The 25,545-nt window shown below is 30.4% G+C and overlaps 1 protein-coding gene across 1 annotated transcript; it reads right to left on the bottom strand.

Moving 5' to 3' along the window:
- Nucleotides 1-2,308: 2,308 nt before the first annotated feature.
- Nucleotides 2,309-8,157, bottom strand: LOC136976389 (zinc transporter ZIP1-like). Its single transcript, XM_067271641.1, has 2 exons — nucleotides 7,918-8,157; nucleotides 2,309-2,906 (listed from the first exon to the last, which is right to left on the bottom strand). Exons 1-2 carry the CDS (start codon nucleotides 8,026-8,028, stop codon nucleotides 2,328-2,330), a joined length of 690 nt encoding a protein of 229 aa, XP_067127742.1. The 5' UTR covers nucleotides 8,029-8,157; the 3' UTR covers nucleotides 2,309-2,327.
- Between the last annotated feature and the right edge of the window lie 17,388 nt (nucleotides 8,158-25,545).

The following is a 25,545-nucleotide window of genomic DNA, read 5'->3' on the forward strand; positions in this document are numbered from 1 at the left end:
TAATCCAAAACTCTGCTAATCTGAACAGGGCTCAGTCCCAATTAGTTTGGACTAGCGGGACTCTACTGTAATAAATTTGTTTTTATTATGGTAAAAAAAGAATTTATATTTTAAATGATAAAAACAGTGTGTGGAATATGAAACAAAAACAAACTAATTTAAAGGGAAAAATTATATATCTTTATCATTAGTCACAGAATGCTTTTCGTAACATTAAATTGAGACAATATGGCACACTATCAGTGTCTTTAAACACTGAATAACTAACCAAAGCAAATATCTCTTATACCTAAAATACTTATACAGTGTAATCTTATGCATTAGAAAAATTCCTGTATGAGGAAAATAACATGTATTTACTTAGTTCTTAAATAAAAAAAAAGTTAATTATCAAAAATAATTTTCTAAAGTATTTTTATTTTAAATTAGCATTTTTTAATTATTATAAATTTAAACTATTAACTATTACCAAAATTAAGTTAAAAATATAGCCATTTCAATTAAAACATATTCTTCTATAAATATTTAGAGAGATTATTTTATATTTGAAATACATAACTTCATCTAAATGATGATTAATAAATATCAAAAATATATAGATGACAATAAATATAAATTTAATCATCCATATTATATTTTATAAGTATTTAGTTAATCTTTATGATAAAAATAGGAAATTAATGTATATTTGTAAATACTCTAAAATAATGTAACAAAAGGAAGTTAGAATCTTTATTCATATAAAACAAATTTAAACTCAATTCTGAATCAGTTCAATATACTAACAGACATTGGCGTAGCCAGGGTTTTGTTATGGGAAGCAAAGTAGAGGCTGTAATTTTCTGGGGAGGGGCACCAGGTTAACTGGGGGCGTGCCTGCCCATGCCTCTTCCTGGCTATGTCCATGCTAACAGATTAAATTTAAAAATATTTTTTATCAATTAGTATTATGAATATTAAATTCAGAATTAACAAATTACTTTTCAAGGAGATATGTTTATTTTAAATTTTCTTAAATTGATAATTATATAGGTGCCCCATAAATCTGAAACCATAGGAGTTATGTCGATTTTGTTTATTTTTTTTATATGGCACTAAGAAAGAACAAATTTCAAGTTATTTTGACAGTGGGGCTTACATTTAGTGAGAATTAGCTGAAGAGTTTAACAAACTGATTCCAGATCATTCTATGTGATTGATGGAAGTCTGGTTTCAGACTTATTCCTGTATATAAAGTTAATATAATTTTAAATTTGTTATAAATTGCTCAATAGATGATTTGTTTTGAATCTTTTAAAAATAATTGTAATACTATTGAAACTATATTATTATTATTATTTTGGACAACATTGAATGAAATATTTGCAAAATACAATTTCATAACATTAAAAAAATACATAATAATATAAAGACACCTAATTATTCATCTATTAATTTATCAAATTGCATAATTTGTCACTTTTTCAGATCTTAGGTAAGTTTCCACTGATTTTAAATCTAATAAAATATTCTTATGATATGTCTCTGCACAATACATTTATCAAGACAATTATTCTAAAAAGTGGCATCTTTTATCATAATGAAAGTTTAGCTATATGTACTGTACAGTACAATTGAAACCAAATTTTAAAAAGAGCATAATAAAATTATGTAAGTTCAGGCCTGTAGTTACAAGATGGCTAAGCCCTATCAACTTGGTTAGCAGTGTCCATATACAGTATAATTATATAATATAGGCTTTCACTTTCGTTACATAAACTTAGGCTACTGTTACTTATTTCTACACAAACTGTAGCTAATAGGTGAAGACTGACTTAAAAAAGGAAAATATCAGTCAGTTTTTTTCAGCTGCCCCTCTTTCCAAGTGATCTATTCCTGGCTATAGGATTGTGCAAGTTTTTTTAAATGAAAAATTTTTATTCTGTAAATGTTTCTTATATTAACATTTACTAAATAAAAGTAAATTAGATAGAGTTAGATAACTCAATAAATATGATTTAACAATTTATCACACATTAATATACAATTAATGAAGAATTATCTGATAGCTATAAATACCAAAATAGCTTTGTCATCATTTACAGTATGTTAAATAATTTAAAATTAAATCATTTGACCATTTGAAATGAAAAATCAAAATATATATTCGTTTTTAAATTGGAAAACAGTGAATTCAAAAAATGTCAGGTAGTATGTTATAATACTGATGGTCCCTAAGTGATAAATTATAGGGTGTAACTCTATATAATAATAATGTACACATATTTACATTCATTTATACATAATGTTTGTTTCGAGTAATTCTCAATACGATGTAAAATGAAATCTTATTGATAAAAAACAATAATTATGCTTATTCCTGCAAATCCTAAGATGACAAAAAGTAATTTTAAAAGACGATTAAAGCTACCGTTCAGCTCGTGAGGTAAAACTTCAAAGAATGTCACGTATAAAAATGAACCACACGCAATTCCTTGCAGTATTCCACTGGTTAATGGGATTTCATTACGTGTTCCCAAATCTGTTATAGCAATTCCAATGCCAATTCCCAAAGGACTCATAATGGAAAATATAAAATCACAAATAATACAAATGATTAAGTTCAGATTACTCTGAATTAAATTTAAACCAAGAGTAAATGCAAGAATTCCTTTATGTATAATAACAGCTATAAATATTTGAAGTGTATCATTCATATTCATCTGTAAACCAATTGCTAAACCTTCAAATATAGAATGGAGAGAGAGAGCAAATACCAATAATAATGTTCGTAGACTTGAATGTGAAACAGATTTATTGTGATCTGTATGAGTGTGATTATTTACTTCCTCTTCATTCTGCATGCTATGTGAATGACCCAAAAGTGGTTGAAGTTCTGGTATACTTTCTTTATATGATAATACAATCTAGTTGAAAAAAAAGCAAACAATTAATAAACATAGCAAAAATAAATATAATTCAAAATATGAAAAATAATCTTCTTATTAAAATTTTAAAATATTAAAGGTACACACAGCATATTTACTAAATAATTAGTTGAATATGTGATATTATTACTTAAATTCACTTCTTAGTTTATGATTATGTATCTAACAAAAAAAATAATAATTTTTGCCTTCATTATAAACATATTTTAAGATATTCAATGTTTAAAAAATATATCACAGTAAACTTTCATATCATTTAAATCAGGCCTGGCCAACCCGCGGCCCGTCACGTTAAATTGTGTGGCCTGCTAAGCGATATTATATATCTATTAAAACTTTTGTTTCCCGTTATGTGTATACCAAAACAATTAAATAAATGAAAATTTGCATGTGTCATTGTTATAATGCGCAAGTGCAAGTACGAACTCTTGGTATAACAATAAAATCTTATTCATTTTGTATTTGTTTTACTTTTTTAAAAGCATGTTTGCCTAAATTGTGGCCCACCGTAATGTTAAGTGTGATCAAAGTGGCCAACGAAACAATTTGGGTTGGCCAGGCCTGATTTAAATGATCAATTTAATAAAAATTGTAAAAAAATGCTAATTATTTTAAAGTACTTTTAAGATTTTGAATTTATTTCCAGGACAACTTTACATATTAAAAGTAATAGAATATGCAAGGTAATGTGCAATTGTTATTTTAATTCTATGTAAAAAATTAAAACTTATCTAAAAAAATTTTTAAAGAAATGTAATTATCAGAAGTTATAAACATTTGAAGTTATGAGTTTGGTCTGTAGGTTTCCTGTTCCCTTATGATAAAACATTTTACCTTAGGGGAAAATATTTTGTGTCAATTTATTTGACTATTATTTGTAAAATGATGCTTCGTCAGAAAACAATACTCGTGAAAAAACTCATTTTTTTTTGTATTTATTGTTCTACCCAATGACAAAAGTTCATATGGTTTTGAAAGTCATTGTCATGGAGTACTTGGTACAACAAAATATGATAAGGATGAAATGTATGCCATTTAAGTATATCCAAAACACTGGTTTTAGACATTTCTGAGCCTTATGCAATTTTTATAGAACTAACTTGAGATTTTGAACTATTGCAGCTAAAGCACTAATTTCCAAATCTTTATTTGTTACAGTATTCCTCTGAATTTTACATTTTGGTTGGACACTTTGTTTTTGTAAATAAATTAATGATGTAATGAAAAGTCATGACACTGGAATGATTTATATCAGGGAATCAATTAATGTACAAAATTACAGGCATTCATGACATTTCTATTAGTTTTTCCATAAATAAAAATCATATCTTTTTTGCCTGAGGATGGTGGCTGTAAGCTATCGAAAGTACTAGTGAGTACATGTTAATTATAAATCATGATTGAAACACCACGACACTGTAGTGTTAATTATTTATTTGATTTTTGGCATGAAGTGTCTTTTTATGATGATATCTTTTTCTGTAACCATAAAACCATACCATTTTCAATTAATTCAATACTACTGAAACAATGCCATGTACAAACAGCATCTATAAACCAAACTCATAGCTTCCGATAATTATATTTCTCAAAAAAGTTTTGAAAGTTTATTTTTTTAATGTAGAATTAGAATATGTAATAAAAAATTGAGGTTCCCATTTATGAAAATGAAGTTGACCTCATTTTCACCAATAGTACGATAAAATTTGATAGTGCTAGCTTGTGTTCCCATTAATATCAAATAAATGTGGTCTAAAACATTTTTTGTAGGATGCATATTTTTTGAGATATTTCCCAATAACATTATAAATGGACCACCCTGTACAATTTTTGTATATTAAACACTACTTGGATTGCCTTGATGTATTCTCTCAAATCAGAATTATTTTAGAAGATAAAAAAATTTATTTAGAGTATCATCAAGATTCAAACACTACACGGGCTCTCAATTCATCTTTCAACCCTATAGTATATCTTAACTAAAAAATAAAATGCTAAAATATTACAATGTCTTTTTCTTTAGTAAAATGTTTTTCAAGACTGAACTGTCTCTGCTTCGGATCCAATTTAAGCTTGAAGATAAGATTCAAATTTTAACCAATGGCTTGATGTTATGTTCAATTTAGAACAACTTTGAACTATCTCAGCTTAAGATCCAACTAAGTTTTAAAAAGTTTTATCAAAATAATAATAAAAACTCAACATTTTATTTTTATTTAAGACTAGCTGTTACCCACGACTTTTCCGCATAGATTTTGCAAGCAAACACCATTTATATTCAGTATTTCAACAACGATAGTAATTGTTATATAACACCTACCGCTGAGAATTGCTGAAAATCAAACAAACTGTTTTCAATTTGATCAATTTTCTGGAAAACTGATCAAATTGAAAACAATTTGTTTGATTTTCAGCAATTCAAACAAAAAATTGCATCTAAAATAGTAGAGTAGAAGCCGTTCTTCCGGTTAAGCCTTAATGCTCTCCCTCTCCCCCATGGGGGAATTTCGAAAAATCCCTTCTTAGTGTGCGTTTCCATGACGTATCCTAACTGTGTACCAAATTTCATCACTTTAGGTTCAGCAATTTGCTCTGGGCAATGATGAATCAATCAGTCAAACAGTCAGGACAAGTAATTTTATATATATAGATTATATAGAATACTTTCAACTTTATTTAATTTACTATTTATCAGTGGGTGTGTCCATGGAAGCTGTGGAAGCACCGCTTCCCTTGAATTTTCTAAAATATAAATACATATTGTGCGATTATTTTCATATTTTAACGTATTTTGAATTACTTAAAATTAATATTTTATTATAACTGCATTATGTATCTTATTACAGATTTCTATACTACATGTGAAAAAAATGATAAGATTGCTATTGTATATTTGAATATAAATTTCTATATGCATATTCCCAATGAAAGCACTGTATTGTCGAATATAGGACAGCTTCCATGGTGAAAATATTTGAATTGTGTAAAGCAGCCAGATTATATGCATTCACATGTAGCGCAAATTATACGCATGAGCTTTACAGAGCACCAACATTACACGGTTTAGCTGGTGGATGCTATGCACCAAAATATCGTATAACGTTTCTAATGATTCCATCCATTAGCCATTTGTAGGGAGCTATTTGACTAAATGGATTGTTTTAAGATTTTAAAAAGTAAAGAATATTTTATGTTATTTTTATGTATGTTTTGTTACAAAACTATATTTAATTATAATTTTCTTTTTATTATAATTATATTGACAGATTTTTAGACATAAAATCTATAGAATTTTTATTACTCTTAGATGTTAATAATTTTAAATATTATGAGAAACAATTTTCCAAAGTAAGTTTTAATTCTTTAAGTAAATTTTATGGAAAATTTTTAGATTTATCTAAATTATATAGTAAATTGCAATATGTCCAGACTCTTAGACATAAAACATTATTATAATTAATGACAATCTGAGAAAGATGTACTAAAAGAAGTATATGATTTAATATCATTCATTTTTACAGTACCATCTACAAATGTGTCTATTGAGCGCAGTTTTTCAACGATGAAGTGATTTGATACATTGACGAGGAACACTCACTCGGAGGAAAGATTATCGTCACTAGTGTTGCTTTTGATAGAAAAAGATCTTTTAAATACTTTGATAGAATCAATGACAAGTGATTTTTATGATAAAGTAATTAACAACTTTGCAGAAAAAAACTGCCAAATAGAGTTAGTTTATAAAAAAAATAATAAAAACAAGTTTTTATTATTTTTTTATAAACTATCTTTGTTTTGTGTCAATTATCTATTTTAGAATTAAAATAAATTATTTATTTTTGTCGTTTCCAGTATTTGTTTAAACTTTTTATGGAAACACAGCTTCCCTATCACCAAATGTCACGGCATGCCACTGCTATTTATTATTAATTATACCAGCATTTCTCTTTTCATTATTTGTTATTTTAATTTTATATAAAATCTCTTTTCATAAATCTTTTCCTAATTGCTTATCAAATTGTATTTTGACAAAATCTATCTATATACCGTATTTTACGGACTATAAGACGCACCTTAATTTTTAAGCAATTTTTTAAAAAAAAAATACCTATAAGACGCTATGGACTATAAGACGCACCTGAATTTTGGAGGCAATTTTTCGAAGAAAAAAGTGCGTCTTATAGTCCGTAAAATATGGTAATTGAACAATCCTTCATTCTATTACAGTAAAACTTCTCTAACTCAAATGTCTGTAACTTAAATATTTCTTTAACTCAAAGCAAATGAAACACTTAGTAGGTCTCAATGGGAATAGCAGAGGGATTTAATGTTTCCAATTTGAATGTCCTTAACTCAAATTTTCTCCAAGGCTAAGGTTTTCAGTCCCCTGACACTAATTTATGTTACTTTCAACTGCCATGACACAAATTTTAATATTTATTCTATCCAAAGTAATCCTAATTATTGTATTTCCATGAAATTTTCAGACAGTTGATTGTATCTATAGTCCAACATCCATTTGCAGACAATATTCCAACTCAAAGCAAGAGGACTCTATCCCATTAGTTACAATGAACATTTTGCTGAAAGGAATTATACAGGCTGTTTAAAACAAAAAAAAAACTATCAAAGATTCTTTATATAATGCAAGAGAGGTAAAAATACAAATCTATTCAGAATTGGCATTTTTTACTCTATTGTTCTCTAATTCGAATCATCTGTAACTTGAAGTTTTTTTGTGCCTCTTAGAGCTTTCAGTTAGAAAAGTTTTACTGTAATTTTTTAATTATTTTTAAATAAAATAAGAATAAATTCAAATCATTAATGATGAAAATAAACTTTTATATATTAATATAGCATGCTTTTAAATAGTAATATCATAAAAAAAAATTATTTTATTTTATATTACATAAAATAATCAATTATTATTAAATTTAACTAGAAAATGTATTGATTCTTTTAGAGTTTAAACCTGTTCAATTACGCTTACCTGTTCAATTATTAAAACAAGTAAAAAACCAAATATCATAACAAATTCTGCAATTGGATAAGAAGAAAATTGTTTTCTCTTTCCAAACATTTTGCAGTTGTGCTTGTACATCAGGAAATAAATCCAAGAAACATGTTCCCAAGAATACTCCACCTCCAAAGCAGCTTAGAAAACTTATAAAATGTTCATATGAATGCCTTCTGGTTGGATTGGAAATATTCCTTATTTTTTCTATCAAAATCAATGGAAGTATGCTAAATATTAATGTCACAACAAAAAGTGATACAAGGATGATTGTTTTGATAATTTCAATGTTCATTATTGTAGATATGGAATGTTTCAGCAATAAACTTCAGAGATGAAATATGAAAACTTTAATTCCTGAAAGAACAAAAGAAAACTTATAATTTTATTTTACATCATCATCAAACTCAAAACCTATTATCATTACAACAATATATATTAAATAATTTAATAAACTTTGATGTAATAATAAATTAAGAAACAAATATATTAAATGTGTATACAAATTTATTTTTAATTAATAATAATTGCACAGTGCAGCTGTATTTTTTGTTTACTTTTTTCAAATTCAATTTCCTTTTCAGGCCTCAATACAGTGCATCCAGCATACCTCCCATTTGTATTGGTGTTGCAGATGGAGTGAATAGGATTTACTTTATAATTGATATATGTTTTTCCCAATCTGTTCTCTTTACCCAAAGAAAAGTTTATATATTTTTATCAAACGTATTAGCAAATATAAAGTTAATTTCATGTATATTTTTAACTATTTTAGAAAATTAACACTAAAAGACAATTCGGGAATTTTAGCAGTAATGTTCATCAGGAGTGCAGAGTATTTTCAGGGCCAAAAGTTCCCCAAACATACACAAAATTTCCACAAAAATTATTGCATGATAGCATACAAAATAAAACAATACTTTATTAATTCATTAATAATTTTCCAAACTATGTAGTAATTAATTTAAGTTAAATCATACAAATAACTAAACGGGCTTACCATATAATTTGCTGCACAATAATAAATTAATGTAAAAATTTTTTAAATTAAAAGAATGCTTTAATTTAAGCATGTGTCATCATCATAGGATAAGTATATACAATTATAAAACTTAATGTAATATGTTGATTAATTGACAAAGATTTCAATTTATTTTCTGTCATGAATGTCCTGTTTTTAACAAGAAACAATAATTAATGGACTTTTTGACATCCATCCAAAACAAAATTTCTTTATGACGACAATGATCATGCAATCTTTTTGGAAAAATTATTTAAAAGATTAAAAACATTTATCTTTTTGGCAAAATTTGATGAGAGTTTTTGATTGGCTTTATTATTTTTATTTTTTTTAGTCATATTTTTATAATGTAAAATATATTTTGATATTAATATTTTTGTTTTATAATAAATCTACAAAAAAAAAAATATAAAAAATAAAGGAAAATACTGTTTATCAAATAATGATAAAACTTCTATTTAGCTATTTAACCAAGACAATTCAGAAAAAATTTTTAAATGTAATTTATTAATTTTGCAAATTTCTTTCGTGTGGGAATTGAATATTTTGTTTTAATTCAAGTTGACGTGAAATTTCACCCATTAAATAGTGTTGAAAAAGAGTTTTGAAATTAAAAAGAACTGAAAATTAATTTTTAAAGCTGTGTTTTGGTTTCAATTTTTTGTAAAAATTGAAATCATGGTTTGGTAACCGACACTGATTCCTCCTTACTGCAAGCAATAACCATGTAAATAGGCAGTGATGTAATGAGTGACTGAACTTATCAGAAACAAAGTAAACAACTTTCCATTTCATTTTTAAAACAGGTTTCCTGCATTTTGGCAAAGTTTTCCAATTAATGTGTATAGGCTTAGCTAAAATGCTATCCCATTTTATTGTAATTTTTTTGTGAATTTGCAGTAGTAATATTTTTTCTACTGCAAATTCCCCTGAACTGCTTTAATTTCCCCCAAACCTCCCCAAATGCCATTGGACATTCTACACCTATGATGTTCATAAATTATTTCTGTTATTAGAATAATAAAATTATTTGAAAAGAAAAAAAAAAAATACATTTTAAAAGATTATATAAAGATTTAATAATATGCTTAATAGCATTTAAATTTTTAAAGATAACTAATTTGTATATACTGTACATGAGTAAATTTTGTTATATCAAATAACATTTAAATGTATTTAACGTTACTCGATTTAAAACAGTGAAATTCCTTTAAGCCAAACACCAGGAAAAAAAAAATTGCCACAGAAAACAGTCATAATTATCTTAAAAGAATTGCTCTGTCAGGAATATAGATTACAGTACTGTACACTTGTAATGGGTATATAAAATATTATACAGTAATGTCTATACTACTTTAATTATTGAACACTAATTATTATAATATTTTTAAAATCTTGTGTTGATTTTATGATTGCAATATACATAATGTAATGACATTGTAGGCGTCCTATTATTCTAGCTTGAAATGCACTGGTACCTCATACTTCAAATAACTAATTTCAAATGTTAAAGAGCTCAAACACTAAATTTGTGAGAAATTTGATCAAGAGTTTGAATAATGTTTCTGTATTTGAATTACACATGCAGTAAAAAAATGCACTTGCTGCATAAATGCCATCTGTTGTGCATCCAAGTCATCTCTTGCTCTGCCTGTGAAAGCATCTCTTGCTTTCTTTTTGGTATGTTTGGTTATATATATAACTTCTACCTATTACACATAGGCTTCATTGCTTCCACACTCTTCTTGGATGCTAAGAGGAAGGTTTTAGTCTCAACAATTGAAGTAAAAAAGGAACTTATGAAGCACGAATGCAATACATGGGTATATGTGTGACAGATCTGGAGGCCATGTTTAAGATGACAAAGTTGATGGTGCATGCCATTCTTAAGAACAAGGAAGTAACAAAAGAAACAATTTTAGCTAAACATGTGACAATGTTGACTTCCAGGAAATTACACATTATTGAGATGGAAAAACTCCTTCTAGTATAGAAAAATGAGAATCAATTCGCTGGTGACATCATCTCCAAGAGGATTGATTGTAAGAAAGCAAAGCAAATGCATAGTGATTTGCAATTAATAATTAATTAATAATTACCCATATATAATTATATTACATGAAAAGTAATGTATTTAATTATAGAAATATTAATACAATAAAGCAAAATCAAGAAGGAAAGAAAGTAAATTTTAATTTATATAAAAATTTATTTTCAAATCTACATAATTTTTTATCAATATTGTTTTTTAAAAATTAATATTTACATTTATATATATAATGCCAACTCACTTTAAAAAAATTCTTTATGAAATATGATAACTGATTTTATTGATAGAGGTTGATTTTATCTCAGTAGATACGTAGTACTGCTATTTGTTCTCTTATTAAAAATATTTTGTTTGTTTACATACTTCATATCAAATTCCTATCAAAACCATAACTAAAAATATTCATAACATTATTAGATATTCAGGTCAAGAATATTTATTTATAATCTTTTAAAAAAATATTTATCATATTTATTATCTTATTTATGATATTGACAATATATAACATTTTCTATGTAAAATAATAAGATTGAAAATAGGCATTTTTTATTTTATTAACAAATTTATATGAAAATACATTTATGTTAATTAGTCTGTTATGTTAGATATTTAATTAAATCATCTCTTAGAGCTAATTAAATTATTAACACACAAAATAAACTTCTTGTTTAAATTGTGTCTGCCCTGCAAGCATTGAAAGAGAAACTGGATAGATTTTCATGATAATGATAAATTTTTTTCTTTACTTATAATAACTGATGTCTTCAAATTTCATTTCAATATTTATTTACAGAAAAACTATTTCATTTAACTTATGAAATAAAAACAATTAATTTTTTAAATTTCATTTGCCATTTGCTTATAGTCATGGGCACTTGCAGAGGGGGCAAATAGGATAATTGCTCCTTCCTGGGATCAAAAAATTCCACAAATTATGATTGATAAAAAACTGGTTATGTATCAATTATATCTTAATCACTTACCAAAACATTCCATGATCAAGGGTATAATTGGATGCTTTGATGCAATACTGTATTTTATAATCTACTTGTGAAAAAAAAACCCAAAAAATTAAGTAATTAAAAAAAATTTATTGATATAATTATTTGTTTCCAAGTTTTGCTGTCTGGAAAATTTTCTGCAGACACCCAAACTTACAGTTATGTTCATTCAGTAATTAGTCAGTAGTTAAGACATAAGAAAAAGTTCAATTTATTATCTTTTACAATTAACTGAAATATATTTCAGTTAAAAATTCACAATGCATAACTTAAAACTTAAGTCAATTAAAGTAAAAACTAATCTCTTAACTGATTTATTATTATAAAACCTAATGTGTGAAATTTAAAATTTTATCAATTTTCTAAGATTAAAATGATAAATTTATTAGGCTGTTTCCACTGTTGTCTGCCCGTCTTTCCCTAATCTTGAGAACAGAGTTGGATAGATGAAAGACATGACTACATATGGAAACCTTAGGGGCAGAAGCACCAATTAACTATAACTATATACAAACTTCTGATGCAAACCTGAAGTCATGTTTTATTTAAAATTGATTTTGTATACTAGTACTTTCTATATATTAACAGGACTTATTATACTGGAAATTATGGATGCAGATTTTTAGTCTTACAGATCAAAAATAATGTTCTTTATTTAGTTCACCTGAACACATACACTTTAAACTTGTGTTTCGGACTTGTTCGTCCCTCCTCACCAGGCCTTTAAACGACACTTTCTACAATTAACAATAAAAAATATTTCTTGGTACAATTATAACTAAAATTAGTTAAAAACACAAACATTTCCCGACAATAAATTAAAAATTCTTATAATTTCTGTATTTCCGAACTTCTTTACATTTCCACTTAAACTCACGATCCACAGCAACCATACAATTTGACACATTCCTAATTTTTACACATTAAAACCAGTATAATAAGTCCTGTTAATATATAGAAAGTACTAGTATACAAAATAAATTTTAAATAGAGTTAAAAAGGACACAAAGGCATAATAATTAAACTGAAGTCATGTTATTTCAATACAAAATTTTTCCTCTGATAGGTGTTAAATAGATGACTGGCATGACTCTATTGTTAAAAGAAAAGTATGATGTACAGGGGCAAGCCACTACTAATTTGAAATGGAGAACATAAATTTTAAATTAAATAAATTAAAAATTGCAGCTTGCAATTGTGACGATGTCACAATAGATAATTGCTTGTTATTTTTATATTATTATTAATAATATATTATCACGATTTTGTATTTAATTGGTAAAAATATATAAAACACACATTGTGAAAATTTTCAAAATTAAAACTAAACCAAATTAACTGGTATGTCTTTATAAGGAAAAAAAAAAAACTTCTGAAATATACTAAACACAGATGTAATTAGACAAAATCATATGTTTTAATAATTTTAAATCAAGTATTTTACATTACTTTAACAACTCTCTAATTATGAATACCTAACAAAATATAAAATTAAAAAATATCTAATTTAATACAGAGTTGGAATATTAAATTACTGTATATATAATCATATAAATTTGTTAAACTAATTTTAAAAAGAATAAACTATTAATACATTATACAGTATGATTTTTTTTTCCTTTATAACGAATTTTTAAATTTATATAATTTATTGTATTTCAAAATAATTTTGTTTTTTCTTATTAGGTACATTTTATTAGATAATATTCTTTGGTTTTTACTAAACATCTTTTTAAATAATTTTGTGCATTTTATCAACTAAATATTTTTCAAATTAATTATTATGATTTTACAATTATAGAGGAATACTGAAATAAAATAGTTTTTTCAATGGAAACATAACAACATATGCTGTGATGGCTTTAAAAATGCAAATTTTCAGTTTTAAAAGCTGACACTTGTTTCAATCATTAATTTTTTAAACTGTTTTTAATTACCTCAATATCAATATAGCTTATTAATTCTTTAATTAGATTAATTTTGATTTTATAACTTATTAAGGTATGAGAGTAATTTTATATATACAAATTTTACATTTTATTCCTGTTTGGGATGTACTGTAAATGTCAATTTTCTACTCTAAAACTTTACTAACTCTTCTCTAAAAGTACTCTAACTCTGTTTAAAACTACTCTAAAAGTAAATTCTTAAGAAAATTTAATTTTATATAAAGATAAAAGAAGTTTTTATACAAAATTTAATTAAAAACTCTTTCAACAATTAAAATTAACAAAACCAAATTATCAAGATTTAGTAAATACATTAAAAAAATATCTAAAATTTAGAATGAAATAGAATTCATATATAAGAAATAGAAATTTTCATATGTAAATGTTTATCATATTTATTCCATTAATTTTGGCCATTTCAAAATACAATTCAGTTCTCATTTATGGTTCCATTTTTTTAAAGCAAAATTTATAAAATATTTTTGTCATTTGTTTTTCTATTAATTAATAAGCAAATTTGAATTTTATTCTACAAAAATAATTTAATCATAAGCAAACTTATTGCAAACCTTTCCAGACAAACAGGTGGCATTGCTTTGGTACTATTAACTGATTGATAATTTTTATATCTGGACATTATATTAAATAGTGGAATAAAAATAATTTATTATTATGTTTTCATGTATTTGTTTGGTTTGTGAGCTTTTGAAACATTGAAATTTCAAAATAGTTTTTGTTTATGAAAAATTAAATATTATGTATTTGTATAAAAACTAAATTTAATCATTTTTGTTAATATTCATAAATATTATATTAGTATAATATATAAAAGTGGTCGTCAACCTTTCTGACCTTATGGACCACTAAACTCACAATTTTGAATCCCACAGCCTACTGTCATGAATTTTTTTTTAAACAGTACAAACATCTATAGAACAATGATCATAAAAGTTCCATTTTACTTTATTAATATGAAATTCACTTGTTTAATTATAACAAATTAGTGTGAAGTTTGTTGCTGCTTGTTTGAAATAAGTCTATGGATTCTTGGCTCTTTTCCATTAAGGACAACAATTGCACACATTATTTATTGACATTATTATTTATTGATAACAATCATTTCACATTTGGTTTTGGACTCGAATAAAAAACCCCAATGAGCGAAAATAAGGAACCAAACATTTTGCATTTCTTTCATAATACTTTGCATAACCTTGAGTAGATCATTGTCCAAATTTCTCCATGGACCACTAAAAATTTCTCGCAGACCATTAGCAGTCCATAGACCACTGATTGGCAACTGCTGATATAAAATACTATATTATATTGGCATTTACGTATTCATGAGTTATGAACATACAAATATTAATAAGTTCTAATTAATTAATTACTGTTTTAGTAATCTAAAACTCTTTTCTAATATTTGATGTGAAAACTACTGATCAGTTAGTGGTAAGATTCAAGCTCTGAATGAGAGGTTTCGCGTCCCCTAAGAATTTTAGACCCTCCTATACGAGCAAAATGTCAGAGGAACCATACCTGTACATGAGACCCTTCACGAGATATTCACCTCTAAAGGCCAATTTTTAGCATGTATTAGTATACTGCCTATTCTAAATGTTCCACGTCATCAAGTCTTGCTATCGCTCACTTTGATTGACATTCCACATGTGTACTATCTATGTGTACTATGTGCTTGCTATCACTTGCACCGAAGCACCCAGGTGGGGGTGAGCCTTATACCCCCTAAAACTATATAACATCAAGTACTCCACAAACAGTCAAGTGGGCTACTCGAAGCCAATATAGTCACGTGGGCTAAATAGTTAAATGCGATAGTTTTAGCAGAGTGACACAACTCACAATCTCGCGCAACCAAATTTTAGGGGGCTGTAACTTGCAAAGGGTCACTTGTAGAGGTATGGTTCCTTTGACTTTTTTGCTCCTATGGGTATTTTCTACAGCTCTGATGAAGTCCCACATCTCATTCAGAGCTTGAATTGATCCACTTTTTCTTTATCACAAATTAATTGTAACTGTAACCTTGATTCATACAAATTTCAGGATCTTCAGGGGCAAAATTCATTTACAGTTTAGTTTTGAAATACTTTTTATTATCACAAGGCTAAAATTTATCATAAACAAACACACTACGAAAACACTTAATACACTTGATAATCAAATTCAAAAGTGGAGCAAACTAAGTAAACGGTGTCAATTATTTTTCATTTGAGAATGCTGAATTATAAATGAAATAATTAGATTTAAAATCTTGATAAATGTATAAAGTTAATATTAAAATAACATTCACAAGTGGTTATATAACAAAGTTGTATATTCTACATTTGATTGTCATAACTAAATACTAAATACTTACATTACTTTCAATCTTTTCACTAATTTATTCGAAAATGTGATCATATCTTTCTCATTTTCTTCTTTATTATGCTGCAAAAAGGAGACATCAGCTATCTTCTACTGACAGTCTACAATGATGTCTACTGACAGTCTACTGACAGTCTACAACTCACTGCTAGAACGTGATGTTTATTTACGATTGGACACGAGGCGCAAGTTCGCTTTTAGTTTACCTTTTTGTCAGTAGAGGCGCTCTCAAGATTAAATTTTTCAATAATTTTTTAAAAAATGTATCGACCTAGTATTTATAGTTTTGCAATGAATAAAGTTTTGTATTATTTGTAATTGCTTAATTTTTATTAACTACATCATTTGCCTGTATATAGTGGGATCCTGGTAGCGACTGGATGATCTCTGTATTATAGGATGGGCCGTGTTACTTGCGATCAAAACAGCTCTTTAAAAAATTGTTTCTAGAATAAATTCCGTTTACTTTGGCTTAATAAATTTGGTTAATGTTACCTATGGTTCCAAACTGGCGGCTCGTCTCTGATTCCAGCAAATAGAAGAAAGGAAACAGTGGGGACGCACGTTCTAAACTAACCTATTCTAATAAATCACCATAATTATTACCAACAAAATTATTAATTTTGTTTGGTGGTTATTATGGTGATTTATTAGAATAGGTTAGTTTAGAACGTGCGTCCCCACTGTTTCCTTTCTTCTATTTGCTGGAATCAGAGACGAGCCGCCATTTTGGAACCATAGGTAACATTAATCATAAATTTATATAAAGACAGTAAGGAATATTATCCCGAATAATAATTCATTTAATAAGTATGGTATTTATATTAGTATCTCAACTTTTTTAGTATTTTACTAGGAATCTATGTCTTGAAACAGTGGACACAATTCACTCCACACTAAAAAATTGCAAATAAGCTAGTATGCAAGATTGATTATCTTCCATAGAAATAGGATACACAAACGTTTTATTATCGATTACATTAATCGTAAAGGCTTTCAATAGTTTTGAATAATACTGGATTAGTTGGATTTTATCACTTAATCAGCATCTTACAAGTTAGATACGGTACCAATATTCAATACGTATTTGTTGTTTATGTAAATATCTATTCGATAGCATTCTGTTTAGATTAATTGGCTATTTAAGTCATCTAGTTTTTCTTAGTGAGATAAGAATTAAACAACACGCTGATTATGGTCATCTTTTTTTTTTTTTTTTTTTTTTTTTAAAACTCTTTCCGCCCAGTGGGCACTAAGAGGGCCTCTTATAGTAAGCCCATTATGGGTTCGGCCAGGCCCACAATGAGGCGGCCGGGTGGTGAGGGACGGGGACCGACATATCCAGACGGACCACCCCCCCGAAAAATTCCTGGGGATTTCTCGACCCGTCCGGATTCGATCCCGGGTCCCCCAAGGCGGCAAGCTGCTAACCTTGACCGCTCGGCCATCCGGCCGCTAAATGGTCATCCCAGGGTGCATATACTTTTCGTTTTGTATGGATCGATCTGTAAAGCGGATCAGTCCTTGTCACGTGATACAGATAGCTTCTGTCATGGCGGAAGTATACAAGTAGGATCGAAGATGGCGGCAAACATTTGTTAGTTATTAATAGTCTCTCCTCGTTAGTTAACATATACTGAGTTTTAAAAATATTATACGTATAATATCTTTGTAACTCTGTATATGTTAACTAACAAGGATCAATTAATTAAATTAAAATTATCCATTTTATCTCTCGATATTAAAACTATTAGTTAGTACTAAACGACATACGTTGTTATGAATTATCCTTTATTTGACAAAATTGTTTGTGCTCATTCATACGAATTTTAATTCGTATTACTCTATGAATAAAATTGTTTTCCACAAAATTAAAAATAAAACTTGCAGAAAAGATGAACGTGCACGCCATACATTCTTGAGGTACAACTTCGCAAAATTGTCTCTAAATACTGTACTTATTTTTTCATCTCAGTTTATCGGATATTTTAATAATGATGTTTTTACTTGTCATTTATAAGTTTTAAATAAGTTTCCTTGTCAACAATTAAACGTGTTTCTTCGTTATTTACTGTAAGCTCAACTTCAACCATGGAAACCGCCATCTTTAATGTCTTTTATCCGATCCAAACGATCCTACCCTCCGCTCGGATTAGTTTGATCGCGATCCAGCTGATCCTAGATGGCGTTTGTATACGCAAATAGAGATTGATCGGATCGCAGTAGTTCCTTTGTATACACGATTTGAACGATCGAAGTGATCTTGGATCAGTTTGATTCCAAAAGTATATGCACCCCTTGTCTTAATATGTTAATTTCTTTATACAAAACGGGACGGGAGCCGCAGCTAATAAATATAGCCTCTCATTAATTAAAGTTTCGTCAAGCGAGATAGTTGAGCATTATTACTGATATTGATGTGGTCTCTTAAAAAAAAAGAATACGTGAATTTTTCTGAAAGATTTTATTTTCAAAACCTAATAACAAAAATGTCTATAGAATTTTTTTATAACTCATTAGTATTAAGTATGTAGACAATGGAATAGAGCAGAGGTAATATATTTTAAAATTTCAATATATTTTTCAATCCAACGAGCTAGAATATACTATATAGAGTGACTGTGACCTTAGATACAGTGCTCTTCGTTGCAATGACGGATACTATCGATTGCCATCTTAGGCCGCGACTCCACTAGCGCAAAAACGGCCGCAAAAGCTTTTAATCACGTGACCAAGATATTTTACGCCTGAGCAGGTCGTAAAACCAGCGTAAAAACAAGTTGAGTAGTGTTCAACTTTCGACACGAATACGGCCGTAAAACTGTACCATCCACCAATCAGAAGTCAATGAAATCTAGGTCATTGTGACAGGCCGGATGGCCGAGCAGTCAAGGTGGCAGCCTACCGCTCTGGGGACCCGGGATCGATTCCTAACGGGTCGAATAATTCCCAGGAATTTTTCGGGGGGTGGTCCGTTCGGATATGTCGGGCCCCGTCCATCACCACCCGGTCGCCCCATTGTGGGCCTGGCCGAACCCATAATGGGCATACTAAAAGAGGCCCTCTTAGTGCCCACAGGGCGGAAAGAGTTTTTTAAAAAAAAGGTCATTGTGACACGTGCGAAAATGGCGGAAAACGAGCTTTTGTGTACGTTCTCTCGTGGCTACTTGGAAAAGAACTAGAATAGATCCGGAAAGATTTATCGAAAATATTCATATATCTACCACAAGAGGTATCCCGATTACAATAATGAATGCCTAAAACACGAGATATGGACGGCCAAAGGAAAATCCTTCGTTTAGAGGAGTATATAATAAAAAAGCTATGCTTATAAGTACTGTATACTTACAGTGACCATACGTCCTTTATTTCACTGCTCTGTCCTCTAACTTTATTTATTTTCTAAAATAAGCATTTTGTCTTTTATTTTGTAAAGTCGACGCAAAGTTTAAAAAAAAAATTTTTTTTAATAATATATTGAACAAGTTAGTTTCGTACGCCATCACGACCAGTGTTGTCATCGTGTCATGCATTGCTACATAGAGCGTGGTAGTGCAGTGTGTCGCCAATCAAACGGCCTTTGAAAGTACCAGGGGGTAGACACTCTTATGGGAATTTTTGTGATAGTTTTTTTAACTCTCTAGTTGGTGGATAATACACTTGGATCATTGGTGAGCATTCATCGCCACTTGTCAGCAATCTTCAGGGGCTTGAGCATGTGACATTTTTGAGTTTCCCTTTTCTTTATAGTACACTCCTTTTCTCTGGACAGTACACACGTGGACCTCACATCAGTTACTACACTTTTACGAAACGTTAATTAGTTACACAGGGACTGCATGTGAATTTTTAGTCTATTATTTTTAATTTTTTATATTTAGGTATTATTTAATTTATATTTTGTAGACCATTTATCATGGCACCCAAAAGAAAATGCATTTTTAATCAAACATTACAAGAAGAATTTCCATTTATTAAGAAAGGAATAACAAATAGTGACGTCAAATGCAACAAATGTTTAGCCAGCTTTAATATTGCGAATAGTGGCAGATCAGCAAAATTATATAACTATTTATTCGAATTGTTCGAATCATGGTAATACTAAATTGTGCACAATTCTGGTCAGATATTTTTTACCCAATTGCAGTGTCAGAGTAAAAGTTTTGAATATAAATAATCTTTCTGGAGAAACTTCAGATATATTAACAAATTGCATCAAGAATTCACTGTCAAAATTTGAAATTACCAATAAATTACTCGTTTAGTGTGCTGACAATACCAACAGCAATTTTGGTGGTTCCCAGAGAAAAGGAAAGAATAATGTTTTATTTAAAATGCAACAATCAAGTAAACATAAATTGATAGGAGTTAATTGCGCTGCCCACATATTGAACAATTGCATAAGCACTGCTGTAGATTGTCTTCCGATAGATATTGAAGTGATATTAGTAAAAATTTATTCACATTTCTATATTTATACAATATGAGTAGAAGATTTGAAAGAATTTTGTGATGATGCAGAGGTTCAATATAAAAAGCTTCTTGGTTACAGCAAAACACGCTGGCTAACTCTTTTACAAGCTTTAAATAGAATTTTACAACTATTTAATCCATTAAAATCATACTTTTTGAATCTGGAAAAATGTCCCACAATTCTGAAAAACTTTTTCAATGAAACATTAGCAGAGGAATGGTTATTATTTATTCATAACCAAGCCTCAATATTTCACCAATATATATCGAAAGTTGAATCACAAGAAATCTCAATGTGCGAAACATCCATACTTCTAAAGGAATTAAAGTTAAAGTTAGTTGAAAGAAAAAATGAGGTGTTTCTTCCTATTATTATTAGAAAAGTGATTTTAGCATTAGAAAAATCAGAAAATATACAAGCCAAAAAATTCAATGATGCTGTGCACACATTTTATCAAACGTGCATAGATTATCTAAATAATTGGAACATGTGTTTTATTCAAATAGAGGTATTTGAATGGGTCACATTACGCGAAATCCCTTTGTGGGCAAAGGTAGAGAAAAGCTATATTTTTATTTCGAATCATTGGTCCATAAATATACTTGACGGTGAATTATTTGATGAAGTTTCGTGTGTAAAAAAATATGTCACAAATGAAAAGATCAACGAATGGCAACAGAATAACAAGCCCTGCCATCAAAGGTAGGTTGAGATTTTTGAACATTTTACAGCAAAAGAAATTGCTTTCAAAAACATTTGTAAAATTGTAGAATTTTCTTTATGTCTCCCTGAATCTAATGCCCCTGTCGAACGAATATTTTCACTAGTGAATAATATGTGGATAAATGAAAAAACCCAGTTAAAAGTAAGCACATTAGAAGCATGTATTTCTGTCAAATACAACTTTCAAATGAACTGTATAGAATTTTATGATTTTTTAAAACATGAACCGGTGCTACTGAAAAAAGTTAATTTTACTGAAAAGTATCAAAATTAATGTTATTTAAATTTTTTACAATGTGTGTGTATGTGTAATAATTAAGATTGTTTAAAATTTTAATGTATGCAATGTTGTATGCTACTATTTTCGTAATAAATGTTATAAACTTATGAATTTTATAAAGTATTTTTTTATTTTCTTCGATATGTCCTTTATTTTCCCCCAAAAAATATGGTCACTGTATGTATACTGTATTATTTTAGTAATACAATAATAAATGTTAATATATGAAAGTAAAGATATTATTTTTACTACATTTGTAATTGTAGTACAGAAAAAACTCGTAGAATGTAATCTCGTACTCCTCCCCAGATCAGCGTTAGACAACACACCGGTAGACGAATCTCAGATTCGTACCCTTGGACTATTCACATCCGTCTAAACTACCGAATGAGGTACGGACCAGCTTTTAATGGTATACAAGCTCTCACCACCAGGATTTAGAAGTTGGCTGAAGAGGGGCATCGGCCCGAAACGCGTTATGTAATAAAAAGCGTTCCAACCGAATAAAAAGGATGAAAAATTCGCCCAGTGTTTAAGTTTACGTCACTACATTGTGTCTTCGAAAGAAAAGAAAAGAAAAGAAAATACAAAACACGGTTTCCTCAAGATAGATAGTATAGTATCTTCTTTAAAATCACGCAGGGCTCTTTCTAATCTTCTAACTACTAACTCGCAAAGAATTCCAGAGAGGGGACTTCCCATCGGAACCCCTCTTTTCTGCCTGTACATTTGACCACAAAAAGTAAAAGAAGATTGATGGCATACAAGGCTAGCCAGCTCTTCTAGGTCTTGGGTGTAATTAAGGAACTGTGGTTTGTTGTTGTACATGAAATTCAATAATGTCTCCACACAAGATTCAATCATTACTGAAGGATACATGCTTTTCATAATCCAAAACGGTCGCTACTTCATCTTCCATTAAAGAAATATTTTGTACTTCATTAACTACGACAACAGAATCTTTTCTCTAAGACAAAGGTGGGCCCCCTACATTTCTCTACCACTGGTCTTAATTCGTTTTCGGCTTTGTGCGTCTTAGCAAACGCAAACAATCTTGGAGCTCCTGCGTTTGGATTGTGACATTTTTTCAGAAAAGGTAAAACGGCAGCAAGACTTGAGCGTTCTAACCTCTTGACCCTTCTGTCCAAAGACCCGAAAATCTTGTCATCAACAATGTCACACTCGGTCTTCTTGATGTAAGCATGTAATTCCTTGTCAAAAGTATGCCTTTTCATGACAACTAAATGCCTAGTTTTGTCTGCTTTGGTCATCACTAAGTCATTCGTTCTGAACGTAAGCCATATGTCTCTATTCTTAATACTAGTTGCTTTTTTCTTTGGACGGTTACTGATGACCGTTTTCCATCTAAAGAATTCTTTATCCAAGGGATCCGTACCAACTACCCCTCTTTCAATCTCCTGTATGGAGGTTTCCTAACTATTTACAACATCTGTAACAAAGTTAGGGCCTTTTTCTAGTACCTCCCTGATTTTCTTCGATATTTCTATCTGGTCCCATACTGGTCCCAGATAGTCTGCTACTTTCAACACCTAGTATAACAAGGTGACGGATGTTTGAGCGATTAAGATGTCTGAGATCGATTTCGGGCTGTTGAAAAACCCAGGGCTATCTGTACCTGATGTGTCAAGACAGTCCAGCAGCCCAAATTGTGGATCTTCAGAAACCGACGATGGGTAAGATTAAAACGGCCCTCTATAAACAAAACAAAGAATCACCAGCTGCCATATTGCAAGTGTGATGAAATATACGATGAGCACGAAGATCTTTAATTAATTATCTTAGGTAAGAGTTAGCAATACTAAAATACGAGCGAGATTTGTGCGCACATAATTTCTTACCACACTAAATTTAACAGAAAAATTTATCACAAAACGATTATTGATGCTGTCTGAAATTCTATTTAATCCATGCAAGATGTGTGATACCAGAGCCCCGTCGGCCGCCAATTTAAAGTCTTTTAATCTTTAAAATTGGCGTTTCCACTTCCCGGGACGAGGACCCAGGGGTTGGATTTGTGGGAAGCGAGTGTTCGGGTTGTTTCATTGTGTGGAATTACACAGAACGTGGCGCTTGACATGTAAGTGCGTGAGTGCGAGAATTCGAGTAAAGGTTAAACGGTGTATATCTTGTGTACAGTGATGTTGTGTCCGTGTGTCCGTGTGTGTGTCCGTGTCCGTGTGTGTGTGTCCGTGTCCGTGTGTGTGTGTGTGTGTGTGTGTGATCGAAGAACGTCTTCGGCATGTCTATAAACAGAAAAACAGTAAATTACAATACGAAAATAAGATGTGTTAAAAAATGAAACGAAAGAGTTCTTACCATCGGCGATTTCGAAAAAAATTCACTTGTCCACTTGATCCTCTTCGTGGTAAAGTTGGGGAGAGAGAAGAATCTCCCTCCCAAATGTTCCTAGAAAACACAAAGGCAGTGAGAAAACGAGAAGTTCATTCATTTATTACCTAAGGTTAATATTATTACCTTTATCAGACAGTCTTTCTTCCCGAACAGTGTTATGAGAAGAGCGAAGGACCTGACCTAGCCTAACCTAACCCACCCTAACCGGAAGCTCAATCCTCATAACAGCTGTTTGGGAAGAAAGGTCGGCCGAATGTCGCGTCCGGTGAAGAAACGTGTCACGTCCGGGTGGTCACAATCGGGAGTCAAATCCGTTGTCGTCGGACTTGTCTCCGAGTGTCACGTTCGGGAGACAAGTCCGTGGGTCACGTCCGGGTAAAGGTGTCGAGTCCGAGTGGAAAGTCGAATCCGGTGAAAATGTCGCATCCGAGTGGAGAAGAGGAAATCGAAGAGGATCACCGCCTAAGCCAAGGGATCCGCAGCCGTCCGCAGCGACAAAACGGACACGGACAGCACGATCCCTCAACTTCGGCGGCTCTCTCCTCCGATTCCTCCTCGTTCCGACTTCCGCAAGGCAGTGGCGTCGCCGCGGCGGACGAACAGGAAGAACGCGACCGAGCAGAAAGTGTCACCTCGGACGAGCTGTCACTTTCGACATCCTGCACAACAAGGTCTGTGGCCGGATGACTCCCGAAGACCTTGGCCAAGTGCACTGGACCCAGGGTGTAGCGTCGCATCATCCCGACTCCGGGAGGATGCCACGCCACGCGCACTTGGGGAAGGCCTTCTTCACCCGCTTCCTCTCGCTCGTCCAGCCCCCGCTCCTCCACGTCCGAGGAACCCCCTCGGACGTGGCCGGCGGAGGCAGACGGTGGCTCCCTCCGGCGCCACCGCCTGCCTCCGCCGGAACCGCCTCCAAAGCCGCACCAACGTCGTCATTCTGTAAAAAAGAAAATTTGCAATTAGTCTAGTGAAAACAAAAGCTTAAATTAATGCTTAAATTCTAACGAGAAAAGCAAAATTCTCGCCGCAGCCTTCTTTTTAAATCTAAAAGATTGGAATTCGACCATCGAACGACGTGCCGAGACGTTCTGGGACCGATTAACGCAGAAAACGTTGAAGATTATACTCACGACGAGAAGAATCGGAATTCGGATAGCTCGCGTTAGATCCTACCGGAAATTGCTAGAACGTTCCAACTGTATTTGCAGTAGAGACGACCGACCCGGAACGAAGAAACTCTCTTACGTGTAATTTGTATTTGTACGACAGTAAATTAAAGACACGCCGCACGTAGCCATGAGGAAAAGGCACTCGAGCCCAACTCGTAACAAGCGTTTCCTTCTAG

This window comes from Centruroides vittatus, unplaced genomic scaffold (genome assembly GCF_030686945.1).
Source record: "Centruroides vittatus isolate TY-2023 unplaced genomic scaffold, ASM3068694v2 contig_400, whole genome shotgun sequence".
In the NCBI taxonomy this organism is placed as follows: Eukaryota; Metazoa; Arthropoda; class Arachnida; order Scorpiones; family Buthidae; genus Centruroides; species Centruroides vittatus.

Excerpts from the sequence above, each read along its gene's own strand:
- LOC136976389 (XM_067271641.1), bottom strand. The coding sequence starts at position 8,028 with ATGTACAAGCACAACTGCAAAATGTTTGGAAAGAGAAAACAATTTTCT. Across the intron at positions 2,907-7,917 it reads TTGTTTTAATAATTGAACAG|ATTGTATTATCATATAAAGA; the intron begins GTAAGCGTAATT and ends TTTTTCAACTAG.